Below are 11,772 nucleotides of genomic sequence, written 5' to 3'. Positions count from 1 at the left end.
CTTTCTCTTTCACATTACTTTGCTTATTGCTTTTGTTGAAAGTATCCTATAGCTCTGGCTTGGGGGTGAGGGTGGGGGTTAAGTTTCCAAACTCACTGACTTCCCCAAATGTGCTAGGATCTTCGGGCTACCCAGTTTATTCAAATCTGTGTGACAGTGGTATCAGATACAGACCTAAAGTTCCCAATGTGCTAAATTATAGGTGGCCTACCTGTAGAAAGGTAGCGTTAAAAGCTTTTCTCGGGTTATGACTGAGGTGTGTAAACATGAGGAAATCCTATAGGTCAAGGACAGAAGTCCAGCGAATGGAGACCCAGGGGGACGTTAAACGGCCTGTGACCGTCCACGCAGCAGCTGAGGCTAGTTTTCAGAGGAGTGGGAATAGGGGCCTTCAATTAACATTGAGCCATCCTCTTATACTTTGAAGATGGGAGCAAGGCTCTGTCGCGGAAGAACAGGTCGCTGGACCCCGCGGCGAACGCCTAGTCCTGTTCCACCGGGTCTCCGAGCTTCGGGTTCCCGAATACAGAATGAAAAAGGCGACACCTCAGGCTTGCCTCTCTGCGCATAAAACCCTTTGATTTTGTTGTAAAACTACACTTCCACGTGAGGATCTTAGAACAAGGAAAATAAAAGATAAATGACGGGCGTTACAAGAGCTGGCAACTCGACCCTAACTTCCGAGTTACAACACTCGTAACGCAAAGCGCAGGAATCCAAGCGGGCGCCCGTTGTCAGAATAGCAACGGCGCAGGCTCCGTTCTGACGTAGGGTTTTCTGGGAATTGTAGTTTTCTCATCTTTGCGGGAGAGGAGACGACCTGTCACCGACATCTTTGCACAGCCGCGCCGACACCGGGTCTGAATGCACGGTCCAGTGGAGGGGGTCGGCGTATCAACAGTTAACAACATCTATAATAGGAAACAATATATAACAGGGCTGGTGGGACCTCAACAAAGGCCTAGTAAATGCTCAGGAATTCGGGAAGCTTTCACAGAAAACCGTGCGATAATCGATGCGGACGGATTACGCATTCGCCTGGGAGACAGTGGGAAGGTAGCAAGTGGGATTATTACAGGCAGAAGAAACTGCTCCTACAAAGTTGTAAGCATGAGAGTAATTCTGGATGGCTGAGAACACGAGGGTATTGAGTAGGGGTTGGTGAACAATGGGATCTGACGATTTAGAAATGGGAAGAAATCAGATCATGGTCTTGAATACCAAACCCAAGAATTTGGACCTTTTCTTGAATACACCTCACACGCAGCCCAAGCAATATGAATGACCCCCCTCCTTTGCGTTCTCCCTTATTTTGTTCATCTTTGTTTTATCACTTACCACAGCATTCTGGCTGTGTCTTCGTCCCAAGAGCTCAACAAGGATCATGGCCGTGTGATAAGAGCTCAGGAAGTGTTTTTTGAATGATCAGATTTCAGTTTTTAGAAAAGCAATTAGCAACATTAAGAAGAGACGGTAAGAAGAGAGCAAGGCTGGATGTAAAAAATCATCAGAGTTTAAAGTAAATTGCTTTTCCAGCCTGCAATTTTCCCTCCAACCAAGGGTTGAAATCTGGCAGCTCAAGGCCATTTCCATCCTGGGTTTTGTTTGGTCAACGCTTTAAAAAAAAAGATTAATTGCCCCATATTTTTAAAGTGGAATGTTTCACACTTAAACAATAACAAAAGATTTCTGGCTTCTCTTGAAAAATTTGAAGACTTGACAATTTGGGGCCCTGATTCTTGACAACAACAGAATGGAGCTGAGTAGCTGCTGCCCCCTTTAGACAGGACATATGCTCTTCAGTTTGTCACATTCCTCAACACTCCTTCCATCCCTTAAACTGAGGCCAAGTACCAGCTACTATTTATCATGATGCTTTTGTTTTCATTTATTTACAGTGAGCTAGCTCTGTTTGGCCTTGGAGGTGTTTAAGTTGCCCATCTTTGTGCTAATCTATCCTGCCTGGTATCCAAGGAGTGATTCAATGAAATTAGTATTTTAGAAAGATTAGTCAGTGCCAAACAGACTGAAGTGAGGAGCCGGGAGGCAGAAAGGAAGAAAGAAATTGGAAACCTATTGAAGGAATATTTGAAAGAATTTGGCAAGTAATTAAATATTGGATGAAAGATGAGGAAAAGGCAAAATACAACTTCAGAGTTTCCTACCTGAATGGCTGGGAAGATGATATCACCAACATAAGAAAGTGGGAGAAGTGGAAGGGGTGGTGGTGATCACTACCTTGCTACCTCTAGTATTTTGTGGGCAAGGGGCCATGAGTTACCAATTCCATAATCCTCCAGTATTGTGCCGGGCATGCATTAGGTGCCCAGGAAATTCTAGCTGAACTGAAACTGATCTCAGGTGGGCTATACCTGATGAAGGGGGAAGGAAGGGAGAATTGGAATGCTGGAACAAAACCAGAACATCGTGGGAACTTAGGAATTCTCTCCAGAGTGGATGAACCCGGGGCTTGGGGACAGTTAATCCATTTTGGAGAAAAACCTATGCTAAAGTCCTGAAGCAGAGCAGGAATTTGGCATGCAAAAATGGAGACGGGATGGGGGGGAATGGTGTCATTCCAGGGGAAGGGAGAAAAAAAAAAAATCAAAGAGACTGGATGGCAGGACTTTTCCTGGAAGACGCTGTTAGAGCAAGCTCTTGGTTGGAGCATTAGGCAGGGGATTTGGGACAATGAGGCTGGAAAGGTTGGAACTTCTCTAAACAGTTTTGAGAGCACATCACTTGAAGAGAAGTCTCCAGCCCCGAGCTGCTGCTGCCCCCAGCTCCCCTGTGGCGGGGAGGGCACCAGGTCACTGCATCCAGAGGGGCCCAGAAGGGGAAGGAGGCATAGCCTCCACCGCAGCAGCTGCACCCACCATGGAGAGCATCAAGTGTAGGGTGGTAGGCGGTGGGGCTGTGGGCAAGACGTGCCAGCTCATCTGCTACACAACCACCGCCTTCCCCAAGGAGTACCTCCCCACAGCGTTCGACAGTTATAGCGCCTGCAGGGCTGGCGCACGGTGAACCTGCACCTGTGGGACACAGCGGGCCGGGAGGAGTAGGGCCGCCTCTGCGCACACTCCTACCCACAGACCAATATGTTTGTCATCTGTTTCTCCATTGCCAGTCTGCCCTCCTATGAGAATGTGTGGCACAAGTGGCATCCAGAGGTGTGCCACCACTGCCCCGATGTGCCCATCCTCCTGGTGGGCACCAAGAAGGACCTGAGAGCCCAGCCTGACACCCTATGACGCCCGAAGGAACAGGGCCAGGTGCTGGCCAAGCAGATCCACGCTGTGCGCTACCTCGCGTACTTGGCCCTGCAGCAGGACGGCGTCAAGGAAGTGTTTGCTGAGGCTGTCCAGGCCGTGGTCAACCCCATGCCTAGCAAGTGTGGGTGGTCCTGTGTCCTCTTGTGACCCTGACACTCAGCTTGGAGGCTGCCCCTGCCCTCCACCAGTTGTGCCTTTGTGCCTTGTCTGCCCCCAGCTGTGCCTTTACGAATAATTCTGGCACCCCTTGCCAAGGGGGCTCCCCGAAAGCCTTTTCTCCTTAAGGAGGCCCACAGGGAAAGGGGCTTTGGGCCCTGCCCCACTCTGATTGAGAACACTAGGTATTCTCGAGAGCTCACCCAGGCCAAGGTCAGACCCCTCCCCAAGAAGCCAACCCAGCGCCCCCTCCCCACTTTCCTCTACTGACGAGTTGATCCAGCTTTCCACACAGATGTTGCTGCCTACTGTGGTGACTTCTCTCAGGTTAGGGGCTCTCAGCCATCCCTAACCTCTCCCTCGCTGCTCTTCAAATTGCTCCCCCCTCAAGATACTCTCTCCCTTCCCCAGAGAAGGAGCCATAGAATCCTAAGATGAATGTGCCCCAACCTACCCCCCCACCCCCGAGTGCTCAGGCCTTTTGCATCCACTGACTGACTCGGCCCCACCCCCACCCCCTCCGGGCTCCAGGGAGCCCCACCTACTCCCATCAGCATCAATAAAACCTCCTGTCTTCAGCGGAAAAAAAAAGGAAAAGGTTTTCGGCCCAAACTTCCCCAAAATAAATATTTACAAGTTATTTATATGTACAACTAATGTAATATTATGCACTTTATAAACATTAACACACAAACAAGAAATTAAAAAACACAAAAATTAGAAATATTCTAGTATTTTCTTCCCACTCCCGCAACGTATCATACCACACACTGCCTATGTTACCTCCCCCCCCAGTCCCTCCCCCTCCACCATCACTTCGGAGCCCCTGCTGTAATCAAAGGGAGCCTTTGGAGTTTCTGAAACAGAGGAGGGGCATGGTCTCTGACGACTTTCCCGAATCCGCAAAGTAAAAACAGACTGCGACATCAAAGAACTGCAATTGCCTTAGAGCGCTTTCCACGTGCCAGGAAACGCCTCAGTGCTTTAATATAACTCATTCAATCCCCAAAGCAATCCTACTCTGTAGGTACCATTATTGTCTTTTAAGATATTTTTATCTTAAGATGAAACCGAGGCACAGTGAGGTTAAGAAACTTTTCCAGGCTGACACAGAAGTGGCGGAGCCAGAATTGGAACCCACCCTGGGTGGGTCCACACTCCATGAGCTTAACCGCTACTGGAGGGGGATGAGGGGGGCTCCCTTGGTTAAGTCCCTCACCAATCACTGCTGTCGTGAGAATCCAAGGTACAGCACGAGGAGGCAGCAGGAAATCACTAACCCCCGGGCCACCTCTTACTCAGTTGTCTAGGTAAGGTCGGCTTATCCGCAGCCTCTGAAGGCCAACTCAGCCGGTCGCGCAGGCGCAGATCGACAGGCTCGGTTTCTATGGTTCCAGGGCGCGACTGCGGAAGGCAGGTCGGCTCCCGTCGTCGCGCTGCAAGCGTCGCGCTGCGGGCTTCCTTTGCGGCAGGCCTCATTGTCACCTGAGGATCTTCTAGTAGCGGAGTCAGCAAGGAGTCAAGGACACAGCTGCTGGACGGTAGGGGCTGCGTTTGTTTGCGGGACGCTTAAGCCTAAGGAGCTTCCTTCCGAGATCTCTTTAACAGATTTCCTCTTGGCTTGCTGGGTGTCCGTTCTCCCTGGCCGTGTTTTCTGCTTTTCCAGGCCCCTTGGTCCACACAGCCAGTGTCATCGAAGCTCGTAGGCCGCGCCTCTCTCGGCTCTCTTTCCAGGTTAACGTAGCTTTGTGGCGGACTCATACTTTGGCCTTCTGTTTCTTAACCTTAAGTCCACGCTCCTTGTCCCGGCTTGCATGGCCCTGCGGGATTTGGGCCCCGTCAACCTCTTAAGCTCGTTTCGTTCTTCTTCCCGACATGCACTCTGCGCTCCAGCCACGTCTGGGTGCTCAGTGTCCCCCAGACATACCCAGCACCTCCGGCTGTAACTCGTGTTGTGTGTGCCCTACTGGAATACTCTGCTCACGGAGCTTCACTTGGCAAGCGCCACCTATCTCAAAGGCATTTTCCAGTCTCATGGGCAGAATTGGTGCTTCCTACTTCGAGCTCTACCTCTTGTGCTTTTCCATTGGGTTCCCAATTCCACGTGTGTGTCCTCATTTTAGTGCTTAGGTTGCACTGCTTTTCCTCCCCATCCCAGTGTCTGGAACGCTATTACTAAGTAAATGACTGAAAGAATGGGTAGAAAAATTTTAGATTACATTCATTTGTAAATCTGCCACTCATAGGTAACTATTGACCCTTTTTTGTGCTTCCTTCCAGTCTTCTTTTGCAGACAGTTTTTTTTGGGGGGCATTATTGTAATCCCCCCTTTTTTTCATTCAGTATTCAAGTGTATGTTTCATGTGTGTTCTTCTCCCCTCATGTTCTACCAGATAGGTACCAGATTTGATTATCCGTTTCTCTATTGTTGCACTTTAAAGTTGTTTGAAATTCTTTTTTTTTTTCCCCAACAGTTACTGAGCTCCTACTGGGTCCCTGCCCTCAAGGCACTCATTGTTCAATGGGGGAGGCATTCATGTAGATAGTGCATTACAGGGGTGTGGGAAGTACTATGAAAAGTCGATGATGCTGTGCTAACACAGGAGGGACGTAACCATTTCAGGATGGCTTCTTAGAAGTGTCATCTAAATTATATGGATCGGAAAATGTAAAGAAATGTTTTCATGCTTGTGCTTTTTTGTTTATTTCAGTTATTCTTCAGATCTATCTCAAAGAATTGGGATAACTGAGTCAAAATATAAACACTTTTTTTAACTTTTGATAAAAATGACCTTATCAGTATAGAGGATTTTAATGCATTGTTTTTTAGTTCTAGTTGTCTCTTCCTTGAGTTTTGTGAAAGCACAGAAATTGCTCATCTACCATAAACTGGAAGAACCTGTCTAATGAAAAAGTTTGGGGAGAAGTAGTTGGGAGAATAGTATAAAATAGCTTTCTTGAGAGCTATGTATCTAAGTTATTTCATTTTTCTCAGAAGTTTCTCATTTGATTGCAATTTTACGGCATTCTTTCTTTTTCTTCCACTTCAGCCATGCCTTTCTTTGATGTGCAGAAAAGGCTGGGTCTTGACTTAGACCGCTGGATGACAATCCAGAGTGCTGAGCAGCCTCTCAAGATTCCAGGTCGATGCCATGCTTTTGAAAAAGAATGGATAGAGTGCGCACATGGTATTGGTGGTATTCGCGCGCAGAAAGAGTGCAAGATAGAATATGATGATTTCGTAGAGTGTCTACTTCGACAGAAAACGGTGAGGAAGTGATGGAGACAGGCACTGAATTACTTCCTCATTTCTTTGGGGCTACTTTTAAGTATTTTTAATTGGTCACTGGGCATTAGTTTGCCCAATGTGAATTGGCAAAACTTTTGTGGTGAAACTCCTTCCGTACTTAGGTACCATGTCAAGGAAGTTAAAAACCTTCAGATCTGACAAGGGCCTCTTATTCCTCAGTGTTCTTCCTAATGTTCTCACATATTTTCCTTAGCATTGTATCCTGCTGCAGCCACCAGGTTAGAAATTTCATGTGTATATTTCCATTTTTGCGTAGACTATAAAGTAAAGAATACCAACCAGCATTGGGTGTTTGTCCTTGAAAATCTTTGGGTGAATATATTTCAACCCAATATATATATTCAATCCTCATTGGGGAAGAGATTAAAATCCTGTAGATCTATTACATTGAAACTGATAAAACAATCTCTGGATTGATTTCTACTCTGGGGAGGATGGAGGTGTTAATGAGATTGCTTTAGGTGAGCCTGACCAAAAATGCAGGGAGCAAAAAAAGGTTAATGGCATGGTGTCTGCTTCCTCAAGAGTTGAATGTGCATAACATGTAGGGCCCTGTTCTCCCTTAGAGAAGAAATCTTTGGCTGTGGGCCATCATTTTGCTTATTTCTGTGCTCCAGATATAAAAAATATAAATGTTTTTATTACTCTTAACTCCTTGGGGTTCAGGGATACAATTTAGATTTTCACTTAAATGTTTCTCAAAGTTATCTGTATCAAAAACTTTAAATTTCTTGTTTTTTATAATCTGCTCTTGGCATTTGGATTATGTGAAGCCAAATTTGGAAGGAATGAAGGGGTGTCAGGTAATAATTTTGTATTGATCTCTAAAGGAATATTGATCATTGAGTAATATTGTAGTATTACTGAGGGACAAGGATGGGTCATGGTTGGCCACCTACCAGCTATTTAGTTCACAATATGTCTTAACTTGTCTTCTGCGGGCCCCACTTATTCCTTGCTCAGATTAAGACTTTACTCATTATGGAAAATTAACACCAAGAAGAGACAGTGTGATGAGGCGGGAAGAACATTAGATTGGGAGTTTGGAGACCTTGATTTTGATGCTGGTTTTGCCACTACTAGTTTCGTGACTTTGAGCAAGTCATTTCTCTTGTAGTCTTGGTTTCCTTATCTGGAAATATAAAGTGTTACTCTAAGGTCACTCCTCATCCTGTGAGTTTATGAATAGATACGTTACCATTTTGGAGGTCATCTAAGTGAAGAAGCTAGTGAATCAAGGAATTAGAATCGAGCGCTGTTCTAAGTTCTTAGAATGTAATAATGCATATATTTCTCACAATAATCTCCTGTGAGATGCATTATGTTTATTTTCCCCATTGTATGATTAAAAAGTTGAAGCAGGGAAATATTAAGGCTATTACCTAAGGTCATATAGCCCAGTAAGAGGAAATGGCATTTGAACCTGGCAGTGCTGGTTCCAGACCCTGTGCTTGTATCCAGAACACCAAGTAGGTGATTGGTTCTAGGTGGAAGAAAGACTTGACATGATGGTGTGATAGCTCAGCCATGACTAGTCTGTTGGGAGACTTTTTAATGGAGAAATGTTAAGAATACAGTTTTTAAAATGGTTATTGTTTATATTAGTATTTAGGATACCTAGAGTTTTTTTTCCTACTGAAGTTACATCCTAACTAATTCTTTAAAGTTCATGGGATGTTTAATTGAACATACTACCTCTTCATGCCTTTGTGAAAACCTGGTCATTCACTCAAAAAATATTTACTGGATCACCTATTCTGTCAGTAACTATTCCAGGTACCGGAAATACAGCAGTAAGCAAAAGTCTCTGCCCTAATGGAGCTTATATGCAGGGCAGTGGGGCAGGGGTGGGGGTGACAGTGAGCGGTGGGATACAGAAAATTTCCAAACAACGGAAAATAGTGTGTCCGGTGTTGGTAAGTGCGGTGGTGAAAATAAACAGGAGAAGGATAGGAAGCAGGAGAAGGCATGTATGCTCTTTTAAATAGAGTGCTACAAAAAGAGCTCAGTGATAGAAGACATTTGAGCAGAGACTTTGAGATAGTGAACCACATGCACATGAGGGAAGAATGTTCCGGGCAGAGGAAACAGCAAGTGGAAGGGTCTCTGAGCTGGAGCAGAGAGCCAGGAGAAGGGTATTAAGAGATAAAGTCAGAGACGTGGGCTTTTTAAGTCATTCCAGGGAAGGAGTCAGCTTTTCCTCTCAGTAAGATGAAAGCTGTTGGGTTTTGAGCCACGGAATAGTGCAGTCAGGATTAGTAAGTCTGTTTTCCATGTCACAGAATCCATGAATTAGGGTTCTCATACAATCTTGAATAGCATGGCTTTCCTCTATTGGGAATGTCCTACTGAGAAGAGGCAGAACTCAAGGCTCTGCCTATCCGAGTGACTAGTAGCTGAGCACGTACCACGTCTTTCTTTCAGTGTGGTCCAGAGACCTCTTTGGCTATTTCTGCTTCATTCATACCCAGTGAACAGTTACTAGCAGCAGTGCCACCTTCACATAGAGAGGTCAGGAATATATAAGCTGTGAGATGATCTCAGCTTTTAATATTTTAAAAGATTTTAATATGCACAAGTATACCTCTTAAAGCCTTTGGATCTGTATTGTTTTTGTAAATACCTGTATTCCTCTATATCATAGGAACATTTTAGTTATTAGTTTTCAAGGAGATATTATTATATATACCAGAAATTTATTTGTTAAAAGCTTGGGAAATGGGTTCTTTAAAGAAGGGATTTATCCCAGAGGCCCTCTAGGATGAAAGACTTCCATAGTTTAAAAATGAAACCAATTTTGTATTCAGCTTCTCCAGCCCTCACTTTCCAGTGCATATCTCCCCCAAGTTTAAATACTTTCTTCCTTTGACAGATGAAACGTCTGAGTGCCATCGAGAGGCAGCGGGATAAGCTAATAAAGGAAGGGAAGTACACACCTCCACCTCAGCACCTGGGCAAGGAGGATCCTTGACCCTGAGCAGAGCAGCTGCCGGTGGCTGGAGGCTGATTTTCACGTTCTCTCTTCTCTGCTGGAAACTTTACGTACTGAAAACCCTTTTGTGAAAGTGTCTAAAAATAAAGGATTGCTCTCTCCTATTGGTTCTATATTCTCTTGGATCATATTTCTCTGTACTGAGGTTGCAACCTATTTTTTAAGTTTGAGAAAATGCGTTTCTCTTAAAAATTAGCATCTAGGGAATAATAAGCAGCACTTAACGAATGCTTACTATGTAGGTACTTTAAATATGGTAACTCATTTAAGAAGTTGCAGTGTTTGATTCTGGTTTATTTTCTGTAAAGCACTAACTTGGGCCGGGAGGGAGAGGCAGTACAGAGGGTGGTTGTGTGTTTACGCTAAGGTCTGTGAAGTGTAAATTTAAGGCTTTAAGAAAATGCCAAGTTCAGATAACCTCATTTTGAAGAGGCAACACTATTGTTTCAATTTGCTATCAGTGTTGTGTGTTATGTGTGTTATACATTAGTGGTATATTAGTACTTCTAACTGACATGGTTAGGAACATGTTTTCTTTGGTTTTTGTTTTTATTTTATTTATTTATTTATTTTGGCTGTGTTGGGTCTTTGTTGCTGTGCATGGGCTTTCTCTGCTTGCGGCGAGCGGGGGCTACTCTTCGTTGCAGTGTGCGGGCTTCTTATTGCAGTGGCTTCTCTGTTGCAGAGCACAGGCTCTAGGCATGTGGGCTTCAGTAGTTGCAGCACGTGGGCTCGGTAGTTGCGGCACACGGGCCCTAGAGCACTCGGGCTTCAGTATTTGTGGCACGCAGGCTTAGTTGTTCCACAGCATTTTGGATCTTCCCAGACCAGGGCTTGAACCCATGTCCCCTGCATTGGCAGGCAGATTCTTAACCATTGAGCCACCAGGGGAGTCCTTAGAAACATGTTTCCAGATGTAGAAGGGAAGGTATGAACCCTAGAAAATTAATGTAAGTGTTGAGAATATAATGGAAACCTCAGATATCCTGCAGCATTTCTTAAACTACTTTTTATTGTGTTAAAATACACATAACATAAAATATATCGTCTTAACCATTTTTAAGTGTACAGTTCAGTGGTATTAAGTACATTCACGTTGTTGTGCAACCATCACTACCATCCATCTCTAGAACTCTTCATCTTGGAAAACTGAAATTATATCCATTAAACAATAACTCCCTGTTCCTCCTTCCCCCTAGCACCTGGCAACCACTATTCTACTTTCTATCTCTGTGATTTTGACTACTCTTAAGTACCTCATTATGAGTGGAATCATACACTATTTGTCTTTTTGTGACTGGCTTATGTCACCTAACATAATGTCCTCAAGCTTCATACATGTAGCATATATCAGAATTTCGTTCCTTTTCAAGGCTGAATAGTATTCCATTGTATGTATATACTACATCTTGCTTATCCATTCATCTGTCAGTAGACACTTGGGTTGCTTCCATGTTTTAGCTTTTGTGAATAATGCTGCTATGAATATGGGTATACAGATATCTCCTTGAGACCCTGCTTTCAATTACATTCCCATCAGTACTGCAGAAGAGTTCTAATTTCTCCACATCTTCACCAGCAGTTGTTATTTTCTGGGTTTTTTTGATAGCCACCTAATGGAAGTGAGGTATCTCACTGTAGTTTTTTTTTTTTAATTTATTTTTAAATTAAATTTATTTATTTGACTGTGTTGGCTCTTCATTGCTATGTACGGATTCTCTCTAATTGCAGCGAGCAGGAGCTACTCTTCGTTGTGGTGCATGGGCTTCTCATTGCAGTGGCTTCTCGTTGCAGAGCACGGGCTCTAGGTATGTGGGTTTCAGTAGTTGTGGCTCACGGACTCTAGAGCACAGGCTCAGTAGTTATGGTGCACAGGCTTAGCTGCTCTGTGGCATATGGGATCTTCCCGGACCAGGGATCAAACCCATGTCCCCTGCATTGGCAGGCAGATTCTTAACCACTGCACCACCAAGGAAGTCCTCATTGTAATTTTGATTTGCATTTCCCTAATGACTAGAGATGTTGAATCTTGTCATGTGCTT

At 44.6% G+C, this 11,772-nt stretch overlaps 1 protein-coding gene and 1 pseudogene across 1 annotated transcript; both read left to right on the top strand.

Moving 5' to 3' along the window:
* Nucleotides 1-2,707: 2,707 nt before the first annotated feature.
* LOC113621780 (rho-related GTP-binding protein RhoG-like) lies at nucleotides 2,708-3,419 on the top strand (annotated as a pseudogene).
* Nucleotides 3,420-4,845: 1,426 nt separating this feature from the next.
* NDUFS5 (NADH:ubiquinone oxidoreductase subunit S5) lies at nucleotides 4,846-9,845 on the top strand. The gene is made up of 3 exons (XM_027109015.1): nucleotides 4,846-4,969; nucleotides 6,479-6,696; nucleotides 9,611-9,845. Exons 2-3 carry the CDS (start codon nucleotides 6,481-6,483, stop codon nucleotides 9,707-9,709), a joined length of 315 nt encoding a protein of 104 aa, XP_026964816.1. The 5' UTR covers nucleotides 4,846-4,969; nucleotides 6,479-6,480; the 3' UTR covers nucleotides 9,710-9,845.
* Nucleotides 9,846-11,772: the final 1,927 nt, after the last annotated feature.

The sequence above is a fragment of the Aethalodelphis obliquidens genome, unplaced genomic scaffold (assembly GCF_003676395.1).
Source record: "Aethalodelphis obliquidens isolate GAN/ISIS:26980383/991018 unplaced genomic scaffold, ASM367639v1 scaffold9, whole genome shotgun sequence".
NCBI classification, from domain to species: domain Eukaryota; kingdom Metazoa; phylum Chordata; class Mammalia; order Artiodactyla; family Delphinidae; genus Aethalodelphis; species Aethalodelphis obliquidens.
This window is presented reverse-complemented; position numbering and strand designations above follow the sequence as displayed.

Bases quoted from the DNA above. Each gene is read 5' to 3' on its own strand.
- NDUFS5 (XM_027109015.1), top strand. From the start codon at position 6,481: ATGCCTTTCTTTGATGTGCAGAAAAGGCTGGGTCTTGACTTAGACCGC. The intron at 6,697-9,610 runs GTGAGGAAGTGA...TTCCTTTGACAG, and splicing joins GTCTACTTCGACAGAAAACG to ATGAAACGTCTGAGTGCCAT.